The sequence below is a fragment of the Delphinapterus leucas genome, chromosome 12 (assembly GCF_059928025.1).
Source record: "Delphinapterus leucas isolate spDelLeu-1000000601 "Yukka" chromosome 12, BTC_Dleu_Yukka2, whole genome shotgun sequence".
Classification (NCBI taxonomy): domain Eukaryota; kingdom Metazoa; phylum Chordata; class Mammalia; order Artiodactyla; family Monodontidae; genus Delphinapterus; species Delphinapterus leucas.
In genome coordinates this window covers 88,654,594-88,666,471 of record NC_143140.1, presented here as the reverse complement: position 1 = coordinate 88,666,471, position 11,878 = coordinate 88,654,594, and the positions used below count along the sequence as shown (strand labels likewise).

At 43.6% G+C, this 11,878-nt stretch overlaps 2 protein-coding genes across 6 annotated transcripts in view; one reads left to right on the top strand and one right to left on the bottom strand.

The window, feature by feature from the left end:
- Positions 1 to 1,000: 1,000 nt before the first annotated feature.
- MRPL18 (mitochondrial ribosomal protein L18) lies at positions 1,001 to 9,418 on the bottom strand. 4 transcript variants are annotated; one of them, XM_089922228.1, is made up of 5 exons: positions 8,853 to 9,418; positions 8,368 to 8,469; positions 7,306 to 7,492; positions 2,105 to 2,336; positions 1,001 to 1,587 (listed from the first exon to the last, which is right to left on the bottom strand). In XM_089922228.1, the coding sequence occupies exons 2-5, from the start codon at positions 8,384 to 8,386 to the stop codon at positions 1,516 to 1,518; spliced, it is 510 nt and encodes a 169-aa protein (XP_089778354.1). In that variant the 5' UTR covers positions 8,387 to 8,469; positions 8,853 to 9,418; the 3' UTR covers positions 1,001 to 1,515. The 4 variants fall into 4 exon arrangements, with proteins under 4 accessions (XP_089778354.1, XP_022416317.1, XP_022416319.1 ...); XM_022560609.3 differs by lacking the exon at positions 8,853 to 9,418 and having other exon boundaries at positions 8,368 to 8,744; XM_022560611.3 differs by lacking the exons at positions 8,368 to 8,469; positions 8,853 to 9,418 and adding an exon at positions 8,008 to 8,255 and having other exon boundaries at positions 2,254 to 2,336.
- TCP1 (t-complex 1) overlaps positions 8,957 to 11,878 on the top strand; it is a 10,705-nt gene continuing 7,783 nt past the window's right edge. Inside the window, exons 1-3 of one of the 2 annotated variants that reach the window (XM_022560546.3) lie at positions 8,957 to 9,219; positions 10,335 to 10,420; positions 10,631 to 10,759. In XM_022560546.3, coding sequence (XP_022416254.1) covers positions 9,156 to 9,219; positions 10,335 to 10,420; positions 10,631 to 10,759 — 279 coding nt within the window. In that variant the 5' untranslated portion in view covers positions 8,957 to 9,155. The remainder of the gene's footprint in view (positions 9,220 to 10,334; positions 10,421 to 10,630; positions 10,760 to 11,878) is intronic. The other variant, XM_089922223.1, reaches the window with a different exon arrangement.

The window sequence follows — 11,878 nt, the reverse complement described above, 5'->3', positions numbered from 1 at the left end:
ACTTGCCACACAAAGCCTCAAAAATTGCCCATCAAACTGAAGTTCTTGGTACAGAGGTGATCTACATCATACGCCTAGAAAAAATCCCCACCTATGGCGTCCCTTACAGGTGAACCCTATTTTTGTCACTGTCAATTTCCAAAGGCACACTACTCCAGTCCGTGGTCTCCTTTGCATCCTCCCCTGAATTCTAGACTTGTCTGAACAGCCTTCTAGGACTGTGGTCTTCAAAGTGAGATGCTCCAATCTTTAAGAAGAGGGAAGAAAATATTAGAACTATACTATGTATTTGTAAATGTGTCCACTGGGGTATCTGTTGATCAAAAGGGGACTACTAAGCCATTGCACTCTGAAGGCCTCTCAGAGTGAATCAAACTTTTAAAAAATGTTGGTGCATACGTATTTCTTGTTAAAATAATAATACACTGAATACTTAGATGAACAGTAGCGATGTTATTTCACTTCTGTATAAATATACAATTGGGAGTACACATTTCAAATGTGGGGGGGAAATGCTCTAGAAGCCACTTTAACTGCTTACTGGTTCTTCCTCTTCGCATTTGTCTTAAATAGCCAAAATCAGTTAACACCTTACTTTGATTTAGCCACTCATTTAAGAGAGCCGCCGTGATTCCCATCTACCCCACTTCAATTTTAAATTAACCTGAATGTACTTCAAGCTTCATCTCCTACCTAACAAATTTTCACTTGATGGCAAACTTAGCATACACTAACCCCGTCCATTTCCTTTCCTCACTGCATTCCTTTCTTCTTTCAAACCTGGTTCTGTTAGGATCCAGGAGCCCAACTGAGGTTAGGATTTGCCCCTTTTATCTTCACATGACTGTTTATAATAAATTGACTGATATTGACATCTCTTATTAAAAAAACACCTCCACACCCTGAGCGGCAACCCAGCCACGGTGACAAATGCATAAACCTATGTGTACCCATGCCACAGTAAGCTCAAAGGTAGAGAAAATGTCATATAACCAGAAAATAAGAGTTCACAATATACCTTTATTCTTTAACTTATAAACATTTGTTCCTCAAAAGTTAATTATAGGCTTCCCTGGTGGCGCAGTGGTCGAGAGTCCGCCTGCCGATGCAGGGGACATGGGTTCGTGCCCCGGTCCAGGAAGATCCCACATGCCGCGGAGCGGCTGGGCCCGTGAGCCACGGCCACTGAGCCTGTGCGTCCGGAGCCTGTGCTCCGCAACGGGAGAGGCCACAACAGTGAGAAGCCCGTGTACGGCAAAAAAAAAAAAAATTGTTAATTATAATTGGCAACAGCTCTTCTCAAATACTTCTCTCATGTCAGAGAGAGGAGAAGAATTTAGCCCTGGATTTAAAACAAACACACACAAGGGGAGAAGAGGACAACCTTTACTAATAACATTCCACTGTTAGGTTACTGTACAGGACGTCCAAGCTGGCGGTTCGTCTAGAGACTCTCTTCTGATGAACGAACAGCTGACAGCTTTACATTTACAAGTATCAAGCAACGCTTCTGCTTCATTCATAGATTCTCCGAGGCTCCTGCAGCACCACACCACCTTCTGTCATGGCACTCTGCAGTCGTTTCATCTGGTTTTGAAGATCAGGAAAAAAGGAAAAGATTAAGTCAACACCACAAGCTGACAACAGTTCACTTCCCAAGAGAAAGAGAAATAAACACCTGATTTGATCCTTGCTAACTTCCCAGCCTACACTGGTTTTTCAGAAAGTGACCTTAATAATGACACAGATAAGAAAAAAGAGGATGTAGAGATGTCAAGGATTAGCAGCATTTAAAAATATTCTATAGACAAGATGTTACTATATGAACAGGGAAGCAGAGTGGTCAACATTATGGCTATGAAATCGGTCACGTGGGTTTGAACCCTGCCCCGTGCCACGAGGACTGGGCCAGCCAGCCTCAGCTGACCTACAGAACATGACTCCTGACACGCTATAGGCTGCTGTGAGGTAATGCACATCAGGATACTCACCTCAGGCTCTGACACTTGGAAAAAACTTAATAAATGGAACTATTATTATGTAAATATCTGGTGTCGAGAATTAACACAATACCTTTTAACTAAGTACATGAAAACAAAAATACCGAGTCTGAGGCTGCCTCCCAAGGAGTTGGTTGGTAGACCATGAAGTTGATTCCTGCTTCCAAGCACCGCTCTGCCAGCACTCGTCCTACACTCTCACAAGCCACCACATTTCTGGTGCTATAAAGGTGTTTTTTAATGGCCCATTCACGAGTGGATGCCGAAACCACAGTCTGGCCATTGCGATGCTCAACAAGCGCGTCTATGTGATGCTGACTCCTTATAACTCGCAACCTAAATGAGGTGAGAGAATAAAATCATAAAAGAATTCTAAAGATAAATGACTTCAGGTGAATAAATGCCGAAATATTTCTCAAGAATGTAACGTCTGGTTCATTTACTTCAGCATACTTAACCTGGCTTTTACTTGGGAAAGGTGTTTTTCCCTTGCTTTTATGAGAATATCATCAGCAATAAACCAAACATTTCTACTTAGCCTCAAATATCCAGGAGAAATTTGGTATTTCTGACTGCTGAGATTTACACAGCATCTACTTCAAAAAAGGACTTGAAGAGGCAAAGCTAAGCTGCTGACCCTACACTGGATAAAAATATACTTACTATATGCTGTTTTTTTTTTTTTAAAGGAAGGAAATATTTTATTTATTTTTTGGCCACGCAATGTGGGATCTTAGTTCCCTGACCAGGGATCGAACCCGTGCCCCCTGCATTGGGAGTGTGGAGTCTTAACCACTGGACCCCCAGAGAAGTGCCCTTACTATATGCTTTTATTTTCTAGCTAACGATTTAAATATAAAAACAGAAATCATAAGTGTACTAGAAGACAACATGGGAGAAGTTTTAAGTAATGTCAAAGTAAGATAAACCTATTTAACTGTATCAAGCTATTTAACATGACCTCAAACTACATCATATGGCTTTTGTTTAAAAAAAAATTAACAAAGTTTTCTGCATGCTAAGAAAAACAAAAAAACAAAACAGTAAAGTCAAAAGGCAAGCAATGAAACAAAAAATACTTTTAAATCATATATTGTGCTAATTTCCATAATATGTAAAAAGCCTCCTATAATCAATAAGGAAATGACCAGTAACTTAATAGGCAGAGGATGGACAGACTGTTCACAGAAAAGAAAAATATTAATGACTCTTAAACCCATGAAAATATGCCCAATCTCACCACTAAATTGCATGGACAAGACAATTCATTTCAACACTGTTTGAAATCATAAAAGATAATCATCAATAGGCAGTCAGTTAATTAAAACAGCCATGCAGCGGTATTTTATTTTTATTTTAAAAATCTTTATTGGAGTATAATTGCTTTGTAATGTTGTGTTAGTTTCTGCTGTATAACAAAGCGAATGAGCTATACATATCTCCCTCCCACCCTCCCTATCCCACCCCTCTAGGTGGTCACAAAGCACCGAGCTGATCTCCCTGTGCTATGCAGCTGCTTCCCACTAGCTATCTATTTCACATTTGGTAGTGTATATATGTCCATGCCACTCTCTCACTTCATCCCGGCTTACCCTTACCCCTCCCCGTGTCCTCAAGTACATTCTCTACATCTGTGTCATTATCCTGTCCTGCCCCTAGGTTCTTCATAGCCTTTTTTTTTTTTTTTTTAGATTCCATATATATGTGTTAGCATACGGTATTTGTTTTTCTCTTTCTGACTTACTTCGCTCTCTATGACAGACTCTAGGTCCATCCACCTCACTACAAATAACTCAATTTCATTTCTCTTTATGGCCGAGTAATATTCCATTGCATATATGTGCCACATCTTCTTTATCCATTCATCTGTCGATGGACACTTAGGTTGCTTCCATGTCCTGGGTATTGTAAATAGTGCTGCAATGAACACTGTGGTACATGACTCTTTGAATTATGGTTTTCTCAGGTATATGCCCAGTAGTGGGATTGCTGGGTCATATGGTAGTTCTATTTTTAGTTTTTTAAGGAACGTCCATACTGTCCTCCATAGTGGCTGTATCAATTTACATTCCCACCAACAGTGCAAGATGGTTCCCTTTTCTTCATACCCTCTCCAGCATTTATCGTTTGTAGATTTTTTGATGATGGCCATTCTGGCCATCCGTGTGAGGTGATACCTCATTGTAGTTTTGATTTGCATTTCTCTAATGATTAGTGATGTTGAGCATCCTTTCATGTGTTTGTTGGCAATCTGTATATCTGTATATCTTCTTTGGAGAAATGTCTGTTTAGGTCTTCTGCCCAGTTTTGGATTGGCTTGTTTTTTTTGATATTGAGTTGCATGGGCTGCTTGTACATTTTGGAGATTAATCCTTTGTCAGTTGCTTTGTTTGCAAGTATTTTCTCCCATTCTGAGGGCTGTCTTTTCTTCTTGTTTATGGTTTCCTTTGCTGTGCAAAAGCTTTTAAGTTTCATTAGGTCCCATTTTGTTTTTATTTCCATTTCCCTAGGAGATGGGTCAAAAAGGATCTTACTGTGATTTATGTCATAGAGTGTTCATGCACATATGGTCACCTTATCTTTGATAAAGGAGGCAAGAATATACAATGGAGAAAAGACAGCCTCTTCAATACATGGTGCTGGGAAAACTGGACAGCTACATGTAAAAGAATGAAATTAGAACACTTCCTAACACAGTACACAAAAATAAACTCTAAATGGATTAAAGACCTAAATGTAAGGCTACGGTATTTTACACAGTTACTTCAAACAGTTATTTTACATAATTAAGAACAAAGTAGCAATTTATGATGCTGCTGTTGCTAACATCTACTGAACACTTACTGTGCCAGGGAGTCCTAATTGTTTACAGGTATAGCTCATGTCTCAAACTAATCCCATTATTCTTTCTTTCTTTATTTCTTTTCTTTTTTGGGCTGCAGAAACTGACACAGAAAGGTTAAGTAACTTAGCAAGATTACAACTAATGAATGGTAAGTAATGAAGCTAGGTAGGATTTAAGTCCAGGGGTCTGGCTCCAGAGCCAATGTTCCCAACCAACACAAAATATTTCCAAGATGTATTTTTAAGAGAGAGAGAGAGTGTGTGTGTGTGTGTGTGTGTGTGTGTGCGTGTTGGGGGGCGTGAAGGAGGTGGGTGGGGGAATGCAGAACAATGTATATGATGTGGTAAGATTTATAATGAAAAAAATACAAGTTCATACTTATCTGCATAGACTAGCTCTAGGAGGATACACAGAAACTATAGTCCCTTTTGGATCTTACAACATTTGTATACATTACACATTTAGAAATAAAGTTCATGATAAAGAAAACACTGAAATCAAACATTATACTAAGATTCTTAGTGTGAAATAGCATAAAAAGCACTAGATTTAGACATGTGGGTTCTACTCCTAGTTTCGCTGGTAGCCCTAGTAAAAATCACAATCTCTTAATCCAGGGATCAACACACTCTTTCTGTAAGGGATCAGATAGTAAATATTTTATGGTTTGCAGGCCATATTATAAGCAGAGAGGGTAGTGGGTCCCTGGAGAAAGAGAACTAGGCATGTCTTTCTTCACATAAGAGAAGCCATTTTTGGCCTAAGCCATTTTGTGCTCTAAGCTTGGCCACAGTGCCTGCTCTTGAACAGGTCTCAGTAATTAATGATCTTAAGGGAAGTAAGGGAACGCAGGAACAAAGGAAAAGCAGTCAAGAAACAATAGTCTAGTGGTAAAACAGAGTCCTAGTTCCTCCTCAAGGGAAATATATAACAATCTGATACCGTCTTTAAGTTTCTCCATCCTCAGGTGGAGGAAGGAAATGACTATGTTGACCCCTGTGACTTCAATCAACTAACGCTAGGACTCTGTCGACCCTGGCCCCAATTCTATGGTGAATTCTCCTCTGCTCAAGTCCCTTCATGAGTATGCTTGTACCCTTAGTTTAAAGCTCCCGCAGTTTTGCTGTTCTGCGTGACCCTGCTTTGGGGAAGATCCCCGGGGTTCTCCTTACTTGCTGCAAGTAATAAATCCTTCCTTCTCCTGATCTTTGGCTTGCTTGTGTCTTCTGGCTTGACATCCACCAAGAGGTGAACCTAGTTTTCAGGTAACAACGTGGGTCAACTGCTCAACTCAGCCACAGTAATACCAGAACAGCCAGGTAAGAATGAGTGGTGGCTGGGTGCACATAAAACTTTCTTTGTGGATAATGAACTTTGAATTTTACACAGTTTTCACATTACAAAATATTTTTTGCATTTTTTAAAATCTTTAAAAAAAATGTAACAATATTTAGCCTGCAAGCCAGCTTTGGCCCAGGAGCCATAGTTTGCCGATCCTTGTCTTAAACCATTAGTGCAACAAAGGAGTAGGACTCATTATCTCCAAGGTCACTTCCAATTTTATACTGATAATACTGTGAATGGAGAGATAGGGAAAAAAAAGGGGGAAACAGATCTCCAATTATTTAAATAATCCAAATATTAAGTAAAAGTGATAGTTTGGGTATTTCAAAAAAAATTCAGGCTTCAGATTATTTCGACGATGAACTGCCTGCCCCTTTCTTTGACCCCCTCCTGTCTCCCTAAGCCTCAATTCCCCTGCTCCTGTAAAACGGGGGAAATTACTGCACCTGCTTCAAAAAGTACTTTTAAGGATTAAATGCGAAAATGCATATAAAGCACCTAGCATAGTTCCTGGCAAAGACAAAGCATTCAGTAACTGGCCATCTTTATAACAAAGAACAGACTCCTAATGTTCTTCCTGTCTCTACCACCGCCCCCTTAAAAATTTGTTCTCCTCAAAGGAACCAGAATGATCTTCCATTCGGGCTCAAATTTTAAATCCCCTCATAGTTTCCCACTGTAGTGAGAATAGCGTCTAAAGCGCTTACTTGATTTACAAAGCTAATGATGTGTCTCCTACCTACCTCTCGGCCCTCTGAGCTCCAGGTCCACAGGCCTTTCAGTGCCCCACATGCGCCAAGCTCATTCCCACCCTAGCTGTTTCCCTTGCTGGGAACGCTCTTCTTGGCAGCTAGTTTGGCTTCTTCCTATTTTCTGAGGGGTCTTAGTCAACCAGTTCCCCATTCTAACTTTATCCTCTTTCAGTTTCCTCCATGACACCTACGTATTTACTGTTTGCCGCCCCCCTCCACTAACCCCTCCTAGACCCACCGCAAGGCAGCTTCCTGAGAGGAGAGTCGCCAGCAGTTACCTGGCACGTTCCTCAAATGAACTGATGAAAACAATTTGCGGAGCACCATGCGTGCTCTGTGGTCAATACCTAGCAGAGTTAATTACCTGTGCCAGAACTCGCGGGAGGGCCACACTGTCCCCCAGCCCCGCTCTTTTCTGGCTACAGCTAAGAGCTCCAGATTCCGGGGGTTCCGGTTGGTGAACTCCGGGGCAACAGCTTCATTTCCTTCGGGGTCCGCCTCAGGCTTCACCGCTGGCTTGGAACTGGTCGACAGCACTGCCACCCGACACCCTAAGAACGTAAACAACCATACGTATCTTTAAAAAATGACGAAACGAGACTTCCCAGGAGGCGCAGTAGTTGAGAATCCGCCTGCCGATGTAGGGGACGCGGGTTCGTGCCCCGGTCCGGGAAGATCCCACATGCCGCGGAGCGGATGGGCCTGTGAGCCATGGCCGCTGAGCCTGCGCGTCTGGAGCCTGTGCTCCGCAATGGGAGAGGCCACAACAGTGAGAGGCCCGCGTACCAAAAAAATATGACGAAACGGACAAAACAAAAATATGATCTAACTTGTCTCCATCCTCTCCCCCCTCAGTCTTTGCGCCCTGGAAGGGGGACAAAAGGTATGTTCGGTCACGGGGTGTAGTCATCACAGACCCTTGTCCTTAATTTTCTACTAGTGTCATCACGACGCTGTCAGCTCGTTTACTTTTCGATGGTATATGTTGAATGCAAAAGACGACCTACATGTGCGCATTGTGCTGACCCTGGGGAGTAATCTGAGAGACGTGGGAAGATGAAATTACCGGGGTTCCTGCAAACCGACAACAACTCCCAGAACCCCGACCGAAGCGCCATTGCTGAGGGGAATCGTAGCCAAAACCTCGGAGAGACCTCGCCTCCTCTCCTCACCGACGCCCCAGCGGCTCGCCGACCGCAGCCATATTAACTTAGGGAAAGACCTTAGGAGAACGTAAGGTCATAACGCCTCGAACCCGAACAAGCCCCCTGCCGCTGAGTGGCGGATAGGGCAATCCGTCACCTCCGCCCTTCCAATCAGCGCTTACGCTGGGGCGCACGCAGGCGCCGGATTCAACCAACCACCTCGCAGCAACGCGCTTGGTGGTTGGCTCACGGTCCGTTAAGTCGGGCCAAGCTCATCGTACCTGCATTTCGTTGCGTCATTTGGGCCCTCGGGTCGCAAAGCAGAGACCGATCGTTGTTGGGCACACACGCATGCAGACACACACGGACAGGCCATCTGGGCTCTGGGAGGACGGGGCAGCGCGAGATGCAGTTTTCAGAAAGGGTGGTTGTCGCTTTCCCACATGACCCATGAAGCTTATACCCGTGAGCCCGGGAACAAAGCCTGCTACTTGTCGCGTGCTCTCCTAGCTAGCTCATACATTTAAGTAAAACAAGAACGCCGATTTATACACCTCCAATTAAAACTCGCTCAGAACCCCGGCTCTACCTTACACGGCCCTAGCCCCCCCGCCGTTCCGTCACAGAACTCCGCCCTACCGACCACTTTTTCTAGAAGGCACTAGAATGTGCAAGCGCGCACGCGCAACTTCTGCGTAGTAGGGAAAACTTCGGCCCAGCGCCCCCTTCCTCCAGCGGTCCGAGATACTGACTTCCGCCCTCCTACCTTCGCGCCCTTCTCATTCGCTCTTTAATTGAGCGAAAGTGCTGGATCCGCCCCCTTCAGGGTCCTCACTTCCTGCGCGTTCACGATTCTCCACCCTCCTCCCCATTTTTCTTTCCCGCCCTGCCCCGCGCCTGGCCAGGGAGCTGGGTGGAGTGGAATTCCCAGCAGGTCCCGCGGCGTAGCTCAGGCCAGTTCCACGCAGTTTCCACGCAGTCGCTGCTGCTGTGGCCGCCGCCCGGCCCAGGAACAAGACGCTTGCTCCCCGCGGTGTGAGTGAAACTCGACGTGTGCCCTGCCGCGAAGATGGAGGGGCCCTTGTCCGTGTTCGGGGACCGCAGCACTGGGGAGGCGATCCGTTCCCAGAACGGTAAGGGCGGGCGAGGCCTGCGGCGGGCCCGCGGCGGTGCGCCAGCCTCCCCTGCCTCGCTGGGGCCGTGGCTGCGGTGCTCACGCCTTCCCTTCTCTCCCCAGAAAGGGTCCCCCGGGTGGCACGGGCGGCGTCTCCGACCCGCGGCGGGTCTCGGCGCTTCGGGGCGGCAGCGCCCTCTTCCCGGAGCGCGGCATTCCCGAGGGCGCAGCGCGGTTTTAACTAGAGCTGCCCGGATGCTGCGGTCGTGAGGCTGGCGAGGCGCGCCCCGACACGTGCCACCGCTCCTCGAGTCCCAGAGGGCCGGGTGCCCTGCGCCCTTTTGTCTTGATGCTAATCAGGAAGGGTGTCCACCGCAATCTCTGGGTCTCCTTTTAGGGCCATTCACCAGGAAGAACTGGCTTTAACGGCTCGTTTTACTGAGGGGCGAATGGCCATCGGCCACTCTTCAAGACGACTTGCCCGTGGTCCCCCTGCAGATTCAGTCCGTACCCCACCTGTCGCTGACCACTTCTTGTAACAAAGCTAGCTGACGAAGTTTTTGTTGAATGTTAAAAGATAAAACATCTTATGTAGTAGATTTTAACCGCTTAAAGCATTGTTGAGATGGTTTACACTTCAGAAGTCACGAATGCCAGTCCCTCGAACTGTCATTTGATAGATTCCTATTTTTGTCATGAACAAATTTGAAGTATAGTCAGAACCTTTGGATTACCGCTTTTTTGATTCACAAAGTCTTGTTAATTTTAATAGAACTTTTTTTTTCTTAAACCTGCCAGAGTCTGAAGGAAAAGGCTGATACGTATGTATTTCTGTTCTGTGTGGAGTGGCAGAATCTGAAATGTGGAAGAGTAGATTATATTTTAATTTTATGAGACAATAAAGTGGGTACTCTCTACAACACTTGGCGTCCCCGTGGCGGTTGAATTCAGACTGTGTGTTACTAGTCACTACCCTCCCCATGTTGGACTTTTAATAGCTAATTTTCAAATTGGGACGGATTTGTAGATTTGAAAAATTCAGAGGCTGTTGCATGTCACTTACTTTTTTTAGGCTGAAATGATTGTCCTTGGAATCAAGGATTTTCTAATTTCATTTTTCTTTCATTTCTGCAGTCATGGCTGCAGCTTCGATTGCCAATATTGTGAAAAGTTCTCTTGGTCCAGTTGGCTTGGATAAAATGCTAGTGGATGATATTGGTGTAAGTATATCTAAATATCGTGTTAGTCACTTTAAGGGAAAAAAACGGTTCATAAACACCTTGCTTTGTAAATTCTTTGTTTTTATCAGGATGTTAGTGTTGAAAGGTATACCGAAGGTGAATGTATCGTAATGGGGTTGTTCTAACTTAGGGGATATTCTGTTTCTGTGGGTGGTTATGTCAGTTTTTCTTTCCTGGGAAATTTCTTAGGATGTAACCATTACTAATGATGGTGCGACCATCCTGAAGTTACTGGAGGTGGAACACCCTGCAGCCAGAGTTCTTTGCGAGCTTGCTGACCTGCAAGACAAAGAAGTGGGAGACGGAACTACCTCCGTGGTAGGTAAAGACTAATGGACTAATGGCTAAATACTAGTTTACCTTTTAAAATCAAACTTTCAGAAAGTGAAGCCAGAGGTAGGTCATTTGTTTTGGGGGTAGTGGTTCAGAAACAAAATTTGAAGACTTGTGGTTATAGCTAGTTTGTACAATTCAAGTAGAAAAGAAACTTAAGAGATAATTTAATATAATCCTCACTTTAAATGTTTTTGCGAGTTTTACGAATTTTTTCTCAGCTATTATTCATGCATCACGCAGAATTTTTTTTAATGGTTTCTTTTTAAAGGAAAAAAAAGTGTCTTTTTTTTCTCCTCCCCTCACAGCCTGAGGCCCAGGAATTCCTAAAACCTTACCAGTTTTTTAAAAACAACATGTTTTTATATTTTAAAGGCTGACAAGTGATCTCATGAGTTCAAATGGGAGTTTGAGAAAGTTTGTAAACACGATCAGTAACATGATTTAAACTCCTTGAAGATCACCCAGCACCCTGATGTAGTAGAAACACTATTATTTGGTGAGGAGCAAATAATAATTTGCTGTAAAGAAACAAGCAGTGGTTTGTGGTAGAAGATGGTTGTTTCTAGATTAAACTTTTAAGCCATGGAAGAATGAAATCTATCTCTTCTAAAATAATGATAATGGTCTTTGTTAAGTAACTTGTTTAGGATAACATAGTTTTTAAAATATAACTATAATTTCCCCCAAAAGATGCAGACTAAATTTTTTCAAAGTTTTTTTTAATTAAAAAATAATTTTTGGTGTACTTAGAAGGATGATTTTTAAAATAATAACGTAAAATAGTACAGATCAAGAATTCCCTGGCGGTTCAGTGGTTAGGACTCCGCACTTTCACTGCCGAGGGCCTGGGTTCAATCCCTGGTTGGGGAACTAATATCCTGCAAGCCGTGCACAGCCAAATAAATAAATAAATAGTACAGATAATCTGAGTGGTCAGGCTCTTCATTTAGCTTATGTTGAGCACTTCATCTTGAAGAGTAATGGATGTGTCTCCTATTGTTGTACTGACTCTTATCTGGCTTTAGCTATTTGCGTATACAATACCGTGTAGGGGTGTCTTTTTTCTGGTTTCTAATAAGCAGTTATGCATTTCACCACTGT